We start from the raw sequence: 13,158 nt of genomic DNA, 5'->3' as shown, positions 1-13,158 counted from the left end.
AGATTAAGCTTTTATATGAAATGTTGTGTTGTGCCTTCATTTTAAAGACTCCACATTTCTGAGAAACTCAGGTTTAGAGAAGACGTTATTACCACCCTGAATCCCCTGATAAAAATGTGTAAAAACAGCCAGAAGAGCCAAACACCACTGGGAAGGACAAAATCCTTGTAGTCCGAGTCAATACACATCCTGTCCTTGGTGAAGCTATGCATCCACACAAGTCAGAGAAACATTATCCAAGTGCCCTATGCCATTCACTGCACCTCATAGCAAAAAAAAAAGAATTAAGACTGAAATCTCCTAACTGTGCTTAAGTTTGCTTCGATTCCTGCTCCTCCCACCAATATCCTGTAATTGCTGTTCTGCAGGGGAATAAACACAAGAAACACCAAACAAGCAGCGACAAAAATCCCTTCTCATGCATTTCAGCAACCTACCTGATATTTTCATTGAGAGTGTAAAGTTCATTATTCTGCAAGCCTCCCCCTTTGAACACATTTATCACTGCTGTTTGAACACTGCCAAAAAAGAAATGAGACAGTACAACATCCATAAATAACAGCCAGCAGTGTGATTTAACACAAGAGTGCAATGTGAGCTAGCCACCAAAAGCTGAGTGCTTGCAATAGGGTGGAGAGGTTAATTGCACTTAAATACTTCCCCTCTTTCTACTCTGGAAATCACTCTTATTTACCTACATTTCTCACAGGAGATGGAGCAAAACCAGCATCAACTTGTGCCTAGAGCAAGCAAGGGACAGTCATTACAGGGACACTGTTCACAAAGAACATGTTCATACTAGATAAATCCTTCACATGACTGTTTAGGGGATCTAAGGGACTTTTTACAAGGACCTGTAGTGACAGAACAAGGAGGAATGGCTTTAAACTGACAGAGGGGAGATTTAGATCAGACATGAGGAAAAAATTCCTCACTGTGAGGGTGGTGAGGGCCTGGCACAAGTTGCCCAGGGAAGCTGTGGCTGTTGCATGCCTGGAAGTGTCCAAGGCAGGGGGCTGGAACTAGATGACCTTTAAGGTCCTTTCCAAACATCAGTGAAGAATTTTTTCCTAATATCTCATCTCAAGCTCCCCTCTGTCAGGTTAAAGCCATTCCCCCTTGTCTTGTCACTACAGGCCCTTGTCAAAAGACCTTCTCCAGCTTTCTCTTCAGCCCCTTCAGGCATGGGAAGCTGCTCTAAGGTCTCCAAGGAGCCTTCTCTTCTCCAAGCTGAATAAGCTAACTCTCTCAGCGTTTTGTGTGACACTAGTAAGCTGAGCTAGGTGAGCAAGAGAGGGGTCTGCAGAGCACAGAGCTGGTGGCAGAAGGGAAGCTCGGAACACCCACTTTTGGTAGCAGCAGACCATTAGATCAGATTGGGACATTTCACTCCTCATGCTACATGTTGTTTTTCCCATTGCCACTGCTGCATGACGCACACTGCAGACAGGATTTGGCTGTAATACGAAGTGCTGGTAGAAGCCACAAGCTTAGCAGTTGTCAGAGGAAATTGACTGTGGTAAAAGCTTCATAATATGCAGATAAATGCCTATTGTGCATTAAGAAATTGGTTATTATTACACTGCTAGGATGCATTTTCCTAAATAGTGCTTAAAAGATACAACTGTTAATAAAGAGCACTTCTGTTTTACTTCAAGACGTTACCTCTGAACAACTCTGGCCAAAAGGAAGGCTGAACACTACTAGGTCTACTTTTTTTACCTCCACAGAGGCTTTCAATGCCAGCAAATCTTGGGCATCCCAAAAATTCATGTGTGCTTACAAACAGGCAAGCTTCACCATAAACAGTCTGAAGCATGAAGGTAAGACATGCATGGCTCTTATCAGGGGGCTGCTCACCTGTTCCAGGCAGAGTTGGAGCTGAGCTGCAGGGCCTGCCGGGCTGCCTGGAACCGTGGTAGATCACTGAGAACCGGAGAGCTCATGAAGCGAGGTCGGGGCCTTCTTAATGAACCCATCTTGTGGAACTGGAGAGTAAAGGATGGAGCCACGGTGAACCCTCCAGTCATAGGATCAGCTGGAGCAGAGCAGGGCCATCAGAAAGTCTCTTCTTTTGAAGATCCAAATGTTAGTCTCAGAGATGTCAATGAATCTTCAAAATCTAGGACTTCTCCTGGAGCAAAAACAAAGAGTCAGCCTTGGACTAGCAGCCCCCCATGGGGTCAGATTGTGACATGAACACACATCACAAGGTGATGAAGCAGTCCTGCAAGGCAAAGAGAAAGGAAAAGAGCAAGACAGAGAAAGGAGCGGTGAAATATCCTAACCTTTTAACAGCAAATTTGGGCAAATCTTCTGCAGCTTTTCAACAGCAGTCCCATTTCCCATCTTGCCCCTTAAATAACGACCCAACACAGCCAGCCAGAAATACAAGCATGGTCTCTCTTTCCATTTCAATTGGCAGAGATGCAAGAACAGAAGTGCCTGAACATTTCTGCTGGAAGCACCTTACAAATACCTTTAAATACAGTTAGCCATTCAGCCTGTACAAAACACTAGAAACTGGAGAAAGAGAAAAGTATTTCACCAGAAAGGAATAAAAGATTAACAATAGAAAAAAAAGATGCACATTGCCTGTTTTTTTGGGGGAAGTGTTGTGCAAGGGCATACACCCACTCATTATCAGTCCATTACTATAAAGGATACAATAAGGCACTTCTGCAAAAGAGATCTGACAACTGGATTACTTTGAGAGTAATCAGGACTTTGTTTTCTACAGAGTGAGAAGTAATTGCTAGGCCAAATACAAAATGCCCATATTTTCCACTCTGATAATCTTCTCCATATAGACAAATATGTAGCCCCAACTAAATCACAGAAATAGAATAAGTTAGCTTGGATAAAAATCACAAAAAAACCTTGGCAAAGCTCTTTTGAAATCTTCCCACTACAGATGAATACAAGCAGCCAATGTAGTTGGATCTGGAGAATGGAGATGTGGGAGAAATGAGAAAGGTGGGTGGGAAAGAGTTCTGTAACTGAACTGCACATGAGATGCAAGATCATTTCCACCACATCTTCAATATGACATGAAAACAGAGGTGATCAGCCAAAGAAATGTTGTCTATCTGCATAGTGCTTCTAATACAACTACTCCCCAAATCACATGTAGGAGAACAACTTTCTTTCCATCCGCCCAGCCCTGTTTCATGCTGAGCTCACTCTGCTACCCCACCTCTGCACAGCCTCATTGATCCTGATAAACCCCCATGAAGCTCTCACAAGCTTTTGCTATGCCACAGATACCATGCACCCCACCACTGAGGAAGTTAAAACACCTCGGTTTTAAGGCCCCAAAACATGTAATACTGTCATTCTTGGTCATATACAAGAATTAAATATGGTGGTTATTCCCCCACAAATTAAATATAGTTTGCACAGGTATCTGTGGAACTGGAACATGGCTACAAGTGCAACCTTATTCTGTCTTTAGACAGCCACTGGCTGTCTTTGGAGATGACAAAGCCCTGACAGTCCTTTGTGATATGAGCTTAGTCTTGACTGTTGCTGTTTGAAAGGGCAGTAATCTGCTGATTCTGTGGCTGTCCTGTTCCAATTAAAAAAAAAAATAGTGATAACTTCTAGAAACGAAGAATAAATGTAAACTAATACAACCAGATCAGCAGAGTCCTCTGTGTACATTTTGAAGTAACAGTTCATTAGACATGGCCCACACATTTTCAACCTGCCATCAATTTCTCTATTGTCAATTTTAACTACATCAGAAATCATCAGAGGATAAGAGCCACAGCACCTTGGAAAGTCAGGGGCAGGCTTTTCTTACAACACACCAAAAGGTGCCTGGGAGGCAAAGTGTACACATAACAGATGCTTCTGTTGCAAAACCAGTGCTTGTGCCAATGTTTGTAATCTCATAGCTCCAAAAGTGACAGGGTAAGGAGCTGAGTAAGTGAGAGGTCACTTCTAGCAGGGCAGTAAAATTTCTAGCTTAACAATTTTTATACCAGGAAAACAGCATATATTTTTCATAGTTATAAATGCAATACAATTGTTACTTTATAGAATCACAGAATCAGAGTGCTTTGGGTTGGAAGGAACCTTAAAGCTCACCTAGTTCCAACCCCCTGCCATGGGCAGGGACACCTCCCACTAGACCAGGTTGCTCCAAGCCCCACCCAACCTGGCCTTGAACATTTCCAGCTCCTCTGGGCAACCTGTGGCAGTACCTTACCAGCCTCATAGGGAAGAATTTCTTCATAATATTCTTCACTAATATTCACTGACATTGTCCTCGTAGAGGCCTTCAGTCCAAACTCCCTCACATCTACAGTCTCCTCTTCCTAACATTAAAGCTTCTTAGAACACCAGCAAATACAACCTACTGCTAATAATCACAGTCCTATTATGTATCAACCACAGAACTAGAAAAAACTTTACAGAGAAGCAATTATTATTTTTCCCCTTTTATATGGAGTGAAGAGAGATACCAGCGTGCAGCATGCTCTAGCCACCAAGCAACACTCTTACCACTGATTATAAAAAGCATGAAGACCTGAAAATTGAAGTGCATCAACTGCATAAGAGATACAACCTCACCAAGGTAATCTCTCATTGTCATGTGCTCCAGCTGCCAGGGCAATGCTTTATGGGGGTTTCAAACCCCTTGATAGCTGATATGTCCTAAAACACTCTCTATTCTTCTCATTTCTCTTAATGACCCTACTTTTTTGGGAGAAAATGCTTATCATAAGTGTGTCAAAGAGAGATGGATTGATCTTTCCCTTTCAGCTGCCCTACCCCCGGTCTTTGTTTTCTTTTATCCTTGATTATTATCTCAAAACCCAGCTCTCTAAACCTTCCACATCTCTAACAAGGGAGATACGTTAATCCATGTAAAAACCAGGTCTTTGAGTGAGCAAGCTTTTCAGAACTAGAAGTCAATGTTCTCAACTGGGGGATGATGAGTCAATCTGACAACAATGTTATTTCATCCACTTGTAATTCATCACATCTGAGTAAACACTTTAAGGATTAATCTGAATCTTTAAAGAGAAGAATCAAGCATGGAGACAAATCCTTTTCCAACACACACACAGATACAGGCATTTATAAAAACATTACAGTCATCAAGCTAGATTTTTTTATCCTTTGTTTCCTCTTAACCATGAAAACAAACAGAGAAATCATTATAAAATGATTTGATGAAAAGACCTTTCCCTCCCAACAGACCATAATACATATGACTTTCTGGATGAAAAGCAAGATCAGGCAATATACCTCTATCAACTGATCTCTACTGAAGAAAGAATAACCAGAAGAAAAAGTTGACAGCAAATGCTCCAAGTTATGAACCCTCATGATAATCTTGAGCCAAACAAACAAAAGCCCATGGTAACTAAGATTTAACAAAAAAACAGACCATTTTCAATTCTTGTGATGCCTTTTCTGCAAGACACAGAACAACAGCCACATATGGAAGTGACAGAGCAGCAAAAACTGCAACTGTCATTGCTCCTTAGAGGAAAACCTGCACCAGCACTACTTCACACCAAATTCAGACGAAAAAGCCACTAGTCAAAAAGTAAATTTAAAGCAGATGGGGGGAAAAGTAACTTTAAAGCAAGAGAGCAAAGAGTGGAGAAATCACAGGATCCCCACAGAAGTCGTTGATGCCCCATCCCAGCAGCATTCAAGACCAGGTTGGATGGGGTTTGGAGCAACCTGGTCTAGTGGAAGGTATCCCTACCCATGGCAGGGAGTTGGAACTGAATGAGCTTTAAGGTCCCTTCCAACCCAAACCATTCTGTGATTATATGAAACAAGCATTTCCCAGGTCTCCTGAAACACAGCATCAGAGAATGTGGTGTTATCCAGATATAAGTGATATTTTGCTATTTAAACATTTTTTAGTGTTAAAAGAACAGCCCCTTCATGAAGAAACATATACACTTGCCCATTTTTCTCTCCTTTATATGTTTTGTGCAATTGTGCATTGATGAGCCATTACTATAAACCACACAAACTGAAGATTGCAACACACATCAGATTTTTTAATGATTGTGTGGAAGAAGCAGAATCTTAAGAAAACTCCCTGCTGTACTAGGCCTGCAGACCCATGATGAGTGGTTTCATTTTAACTCAGACACAAAAATCTGCAGAAAACCATCCAGCTTTTTGTTACCTGATTCTCCTTGTAAATCCTTAACAAAGTACGTGATTGGCAAAATCCTTGATTCAAGTTCAACGGACAAGATCTGAAAACACTATTTCTGACCAAAATTGCCCATTTATTTGCTACGCAGCCATACTGAGAAGTAGAAAATCAGCCTACAACCTGTAACTTCAAATCTTTATGGTCATCACAACTGCACATACATGAACTTAGTTTATATTCTAAGAAAACACAACGCTTTCAGTTCCTCTTATTGCTCAGTTTCTTAAAAATAAACAAAGTCTGCTTTTTAGAAAGACATGATCAAAATCAAGGTTTATTCCATAACTAACAAAGGTCCTACATGTATGTCAGAAGTTACTGAAAGCAAGAATGTCAATAATTTTGGAGGCAGTCTGGGGCCCAACCTCATGCTATGGGCCTTCCTACACCCTCATCCTTTCATGCCTTCACACTTTTGGAAATCTGTCTCTGGAAAACTTTAGTGCTTAATTCACATCCCATGCAAAACAATAGGCATCTAAATATAGAAGTTGTGGCTGCCCCATCCCCAGCAGTGTTCAAGGCCAGGCTGGAGAGTGCTTGGAGCAATTCGGTCTAGTAGAAAGTGTCCCTGCCCATGGCAGGAGGATTGGAACTGGATGAGCTTTAAGGTCCCTTCCAACCCAAACCATTCTATCATAATGTGCCACGCAGAAGCATGGAGGGAGGGGGAAACATAGTTTCGGAAGCAAAAAAGTTGTATCAGTCTAAATGTAATGACACTTTTAATTTTCTAGGAATGTTAATCAGATGATGGATACACTTCATCAAATAAAACACTGGCAACTGCAATTATTTTAGGAACTATCTCTGCTGCCACTATAATGACAATCTCTCTGTGCTTTCTTGCTCTCATACTTATTCTTTTTTGTTTGTTTTTTGTTTTCACATTCCTGTTGCTGTTATTTAAACCATGAGTATCCCCCAAATTTTTAACCCTGGGACTACAAAGCATGGCAGCTACCTTGCCTGCTGATAGTCACAGCCTACCCTCAGCCAGCTCTAGCATAACTGAGGTTTTGCTAAAATCCTTAGCACAATCTTCCACCCTCTGATCTGCACTTAGGCCCATCTTGTGTGTTCAGTACGGTTATTATGCTCTACTGAGCAAGCCCTGGAACCCAGCACATACTCAGTGTATATTTATACTTTAATTCACATCAGGAGTAACAGTGAGTACAAAGGTCATACACTATGGGAAAAACAAATCCACAAATACTACAGGCAGTTAGAAAAGTCACATGAAAATTGAACACAATGAAATTAATTACAGATGATTACATTCTAGTACTTATTTCCCTGCTACTTCTAAGTCCTTAAGGATACATTCAAGTCCCATTCCTTCACTCTTTCCGTAAGAATGGAAGCTACATGTACTTATTTCTCAGATAAAAGGATAAATATCTCCCCTAGTCTGTGTCTTTGGTTGCTCAGAATTTAAGGAACTGAAACTTTTCCAAAAGGGATTGAGGAGTTGGTAAACACCACCTGTGTTCCAGCTGAACTTCGAAGATGAACATTAGAAGTCTTATCAGTCTCAACTGATATCAGATGGCCCGTAAACACACTGCATACAAATAATTACAAAGAATTTTATATTGAAGACTGAAGAAAAATGTGAAACTGTTACCTTAACTTTAATGTAAAACTGACAAAATGAAATATTGTTATTAAACTGACATATCAAAAAAGACTCCCACATGGGCATGAATTTCCCTGTCTCCCCTTGGCACTGCCCCTTGGAGGTACCATCCATGCAGATCCCAGTGCAATACACTGTACCTGACTTGACAACTACTTCAATCAGAGATTCAGGATCTACCCGTCACAGGCAACCACAGAAGAATCCACATCTGAAAAACATTTTTTCTGGCTTCACCAAAAAGCAGGTTTTTGACTCAAGCCCAAGTATTTTCCTCCCTCTGATATGTTATAGAAGTCCATGGCACTAAAATCTTTCCAGGAATGCCATATGTGGTCTATGAAGTGTGTATCAAGATTGCACGATGTCTTAGATTACTGTGAAATTTTAATTTAGAATCATAGAACCACAGAATGGTTTGGGTTAGAAGGGACCTTAAAGCTTATCCAGTTCCAATCCCCTTCCATGGGCAGGGACAGCTTCCACTAGACCAGGTTGCTCCAAGCCCCGTTCATGGGGCAGCCACACCTTCTTTGGGAAATCTGCGCCAGTGCCTCACTAATACACGCTAAATGCTAACAAAGTTCTTCACAGGCTTTACAGGACAGACTCTAACCCTGTGTAGGTGGTTTCCTAGTTTCAGAAAAGACAGTTTATCAGGACAGCACAGTGTCTTGTCTCTGCTGATGATACCGTTAGGGACTACTGCACAGCTCAACTGTGGCAATCTGGGTTAGAAAACACTACACACCAGCTTCTGTGTTTTGTGCATGTTGCCTCACTGTGACATAAGATCTTGGGTATATACATTAAACATGCATGCATATATACCATGATACACATGATGTAAGCAGCTCTTGATAACTGATCCAGGTAGCAATGAGTTCTGCATAACTGAAACCCTTCACACCACAAAATTGCAGCATCACCTATAATAAGCTCAGCACTTGCTGCTGACAAACAAAAACATCCCTCCGGTTGAGATAGCCCACTTCCATGAACAAACTGTCATATGACTGGAAAACACAGGAGTGAAAAAAATACAGCTGTGCTCTGGGCATTTCTTTTGAGGAAGGACAACCAGGAGCTGTGCTGAGTGGCAAGATGCGTGGCTGATAGCCCACAGAGAAGAAGGCAGCAGAGGATGGCTTTGGCAGCTGAAGGAACTGAAAAGTAGGTTATGGCTACGAAAAGGAAAAGGACTGTGAAGATTCCTGGGGCAGAGAGGCTCTGAGCGAGAGTCAGGGAGACAAGGGTAGCGTCATCACGGGGGATAGGCCAGAGGGAAGAGGGAAAGGGATGGGGCTACCATTCACTTTACTAGACAGGCGGCCTGGTACTCACAGCTTTTGAATCCTCTCGCTGCAGCTACGTGCTAGATCAATTTATTTAGAGAAAGAGGGAAGACGAAAAACCTCTTTCCCTTCACCCCCGGTTTCAGAACTATTGTGCCTTCTGAGCGGGGAAAAGGGTTAGATTGAGACATTTCGTTTGGAAATGACTCACTCGGCAGCTCTACGGAGCCGGAGGGTCTGTTTTTTATATTTTTAAAAGGAGAACTTACCCAGTTTTATGCCCGCGCTTTGCTCCAGAGGCACGGCCAGGTCGGGGGACCGCCTCAGCCCGCTCTTTGCCGCAGGACACCACCGGGTAAGCTCCCCCTTCGCATGGCCAACGGCTCCCTCCTGGTGTCAGCACCGCTGCCAAGCCGCCGCACTGCAGCCCCCTCGGAGGGGAGGCAGGCGGCAGGCCGCGCCCCACCGCGCCAAGCAGTAAGGGGCGAGGAGGGGCCGCTCCGCTACCGACCGACGGACCGACCGACGGACCGACCAGCCGACCTGCTGCCTCTTGTCGCCGCGATCTGGCGAAATTGCCACCAGCCGGCCAGGATTTTACACTTCCTGGCCGCCGGCCAGCCTTTATTTTTACAATCTGCCTCTTACTGGCTCCTCCCAGCACAGACAAAAGGCTGCCGGGCCGCCCTAAGCCCAGCCGGGCCGGGCGGAGCGGGGCCGGCCTCAGGGGGCTGCATCCCCCAGCGCTGAGGAGTTGGGGGAGCCCGTCCCGGTAGAGTCAGTAAGTTTAAATTCTTCTGACCTTTAGCGGAAGAGAGGATAAAGGAAAGAAAAGGAAAGGAAAGGACAGAGGAGCTCCGAGGCCCTTCCCCGGGGCAGGGCAGGATGGCCTGGGCTCCGTGGGGCGTACCCACAGCACCGGCGCGGGGTCGATGCTAGGGGGTCTCGCCGAGTCGGCCGAGAAGTCACAGAATCACAGAATGGTTTGGGTTAGAAGGGACCTTAAAACTCGTCTAGTTCCAACCCCATCATGGGCAGGGACACGTTCCACTAGACCAGGTTGCTCCAAGCCCCATCTAACCTGGCCTTGAACACTGCCAGGGATGGGGCAGCCACACCTTCTCTGGGCAACCTGTGCCAGGGCCTCACCACCCTCACAGGGGGGAAGAACTTCTGCCCAAGAGCTCATCTCAATCTCCCCTCTGTCAGGTTAAAGCCATTCCCCCTTGTCCTGTCACTACAGGCCCTTGTCAAAAGCCCCTCTCCACATTTCTTGTCAGCCTAAAGGCACTGGAAGCTGCTCTCAAATGCTGGACCTGTCAACAACTTCTCACAGGCCTGTCTTGGGGCAGGAGATTTGCCTTCTGACTGAGCTACAGATAAAGAAACGTGTTATGGCCAATAAAATGTGCAGCATGGGGAAGTGGATGTGCTGTTGGAAAGATAGGGCTTCTTTTATTTTGATCTCACAGTTCAAGGTTCCTCTGGCAGCCGCAGCCCCATGCAGTTTGCTCTGTTGGGCTGTCAGTCTACAGCAGTATCAGGCAGGAAACTGCTGAAAGAAAAAAACACATGTAATTGGGGTCCATAAGGAGATGAAAAAGTTGCAACTAGTTGCAATCAGTGAGCAGTTGCCTGGAATGTCTAACTCAAACTGTAATGCCAGCTTTTGGAGAGCTACTCATTAAGTTAATGCTCTGAGATTTTTAAGTCTTTAAAGGAGACAGACCAAATGTGTAAAATAGTATCATTTTCTCTAGCTGCTTAAGAGGCTTTTGTGAATTAGTTGATGAATTGTAGTGCTGCTGCTTGGTAATCCACTAAAATGCTCATTAAGAGAAATCAAATTGTAACTTTACAACAAAGTTGCATCTTAAAATGAGGAAAGCTGATGCTGCTCAGGGGGGGACAAGATGATGAAGGGGTTGGAACTCTATGGTCTTTAAGATACCTCCCAAGCCAAACCATTTTGTGATTCTATGATTCATACAAAAGCACACTTCCAGCCCCAGAATGATGTGGCATATGATGAGAGTTGATACCTATCCAGCCATAAAATATTAATTCATCAGTTAATCTACTAACAACTAAAAGTGAGTATTTTCATTCCTTCTGCATGCATTTTTCAAACTAACACTAACATTTCAGGGACAGTGTTGCTGAAGTGTAGTTTCAGTGGTGGTCTCAGCTTGCAGCTCATGATATAGCTGGGAAGTTTCCACCACTATGGGTAGATTGACAGCAGAAGCAAGGATGTGATTGATCATAGTTGAACTGTTCTCCATGGGCAAGCAAAGGAATGTGCAGGTGATGAGGATGGTGACCTGACATACCTGCTCAGATGGCACCCTCCAAGGGAAATTCTCAGAAAAAAAAAAACAACAAAACAGCACACAAGTTGGAATCTTTCCCCAAATTTTAACTCACATGGTTAAGAGTTAAAACTTGACAATACATTTCAGGTGTGGGACGCATACTTACACATGCAGACTTGTGGAGCTCTGCATTTAAGAGCAGAAACCCATCATAGCCATGTGGTTTCAGCTTCAGGGCTACCACCTAGGGACCTCACCGCTACAACACAGACTTAATGTGACTACCCTGATGATTGGCTGCACTCCCACTTGTGGAATAACAGGGAGGAAAGAGCTGAACATGAACCATGCCACTGCACTGGGAGAAAGGGGGAAGTTCCCTTTGATTTTCACAACAGGAAGAAGTGAAGGTTCTGTGAAGAGTCCTTGTCACTGGGAGTGAGGGCTCCTAGTTACCTTATGCAAGAGCATAGGTACTGAGGAGACATTATACAAGAGCAGACAAATAGAAATATTAGCAAGGAGAGAGATAAAAATACTTAGGTGGGATCAATTTTACCTAACTTAGCTATCTGAGATTATGCAAAACACACCTAGCTTTCAAAGTTACGTAAATTCTGCCCCTAAAACTTACCCGAGTGGAATAAGGTTGCAGTGAAAGAGATCTGAAAAGAGTTATGTTTAGATTGAAAAATACCCTTTAATAGCCCCCCTTTCCCATTTAGCTTTTGTTAGAGCAAACAGAGAATATTGTTTCCAAAGGAAGCTACTTGCCTTACAGACAAGTGATAACTGACAGACATCTGCTGTCAGCTTCAAAGCCAATACATGGTGCAAACGGACTGCCATGCACTTTTAAGAGGACTCTTCTGTGGCCTTGTTCAAGTCTGCAGCATCATCTCAGAAAACTGAAAAACAGGCAAGTTCACAACATCAACAAGGTTGCTACATTTATGTAATGAATGGATATGTGAAAAATAGATACAGCCTTAATTTTGTTTTTGACAGTCTGCCTCAACACCACACATCCTCTCAGCAGCACGCTCTATGGCAAGACAGCCCTGAGCATACACACGTCCTGTTCTCACACAGCCTGGGCTTCAACAGAAGCCAAACCACAAGAGTTGTGACTAACAGATGTGACCTTTTATTAGTTTGCTCTATGATGCACTTGATGGGATGAATTCACAACATATTGCCTTTGCTTTAGATATGTGATCCATCAGGTCTTCAGCATCATGTGGTTCCCAGAAATGAGTTCTGGGAAAAGACCCACAGTGTGATCTATAAGGAGGGCAATGCGGGAGTCTGAAGCCCCCAACACAAGAGGGATATGGAGCTGTTGGAGCAAGTCCAGGGGAATCCATGGAGACGTTCTGAGGACTGGAGCACCTCTGCATGGAGGCAGGCTGAGAGAGCTGGGCTTATTCAGCCTGGAGAAGACAAGGCTCCAGGGAGACCTTAGAGCAGCTTCCACTGCCTAAAGGGGCTGACAAGAAATCTGGAGTGGGGCATTAGAGAAGAGCATGCAGTGACAGGACAAGGGGGAATGGCTTTGAACTGACAAGAGGGAAGATTTGGATTATACCTGAGGAAGAAATTCTTTACTGTGAGAGTGGTGAGGCACTGGCAGAGGTTGCCCAGAGAAGCTGTGGCTGCCCCATCCCTGGCAGTGTTCAAGGCCAGGCTGCATGGGGCTTTAAGCAACCT

The 13,158-nt window shown here is 43.8% G+C and overlaps 1 protein-coding gene across 1 annotated transcript in view; it reads right to left on the bottom strand.

Annotated features, from left to right (window-relative positions):
* The window catches only part of PRR5L (proline rich 5 like), a 40,992-nt gene extending 31,333 nt beyond the window's left edge, over positions 1 to 9,659 (bottom strand). Inside the window, exons 1-3 of the mRNA XM_062620283.1 lie at positions 9,403 to 9,659; positions 1,861 to 2,134; positions 438 to 518 (exon numbers count right to left, since the gene is read on the bottom strand). Coding sequence (XP_062476267.1) covers positions 438 to 518; positions 1,861 to 2,030 — 251 coding nt within the window. The 5' untranslated portion in view covers positions 2,031 to 2,134; positions 9,403 to 9,659. The remainder of the gene's footprint in view (positions 1 to 437; positions 519 to 1,860; positions 2,135 to 9,402) is intronic.
* Between the last annotated feature and the right edge of the window lie 3,499 nt (positions 9,660 to 13,158).

This window comes from Pezoporus occidentalis, unplaced genomic scaffold (assembly GCF_034315485.1).
Source record: "Pezoporus occidentalis ecotype Australia unplaced genomic scaffold, CSIRO_AGI_Poc_V1 ctg22, whole genome shotgun sequence".
Classification (NCBI taxonomy): Eukaryota; Metazoa; Chordata; class Aves; order Psittaciformes; family Psittacidae; genus Pezoporus; species Pezoporus occidentalis.
The sequence above is the reverse complement of the archived record's forward strand: the minus strand, read 5'-3'. Positions and strand labels throughout refer to the sequence as shown.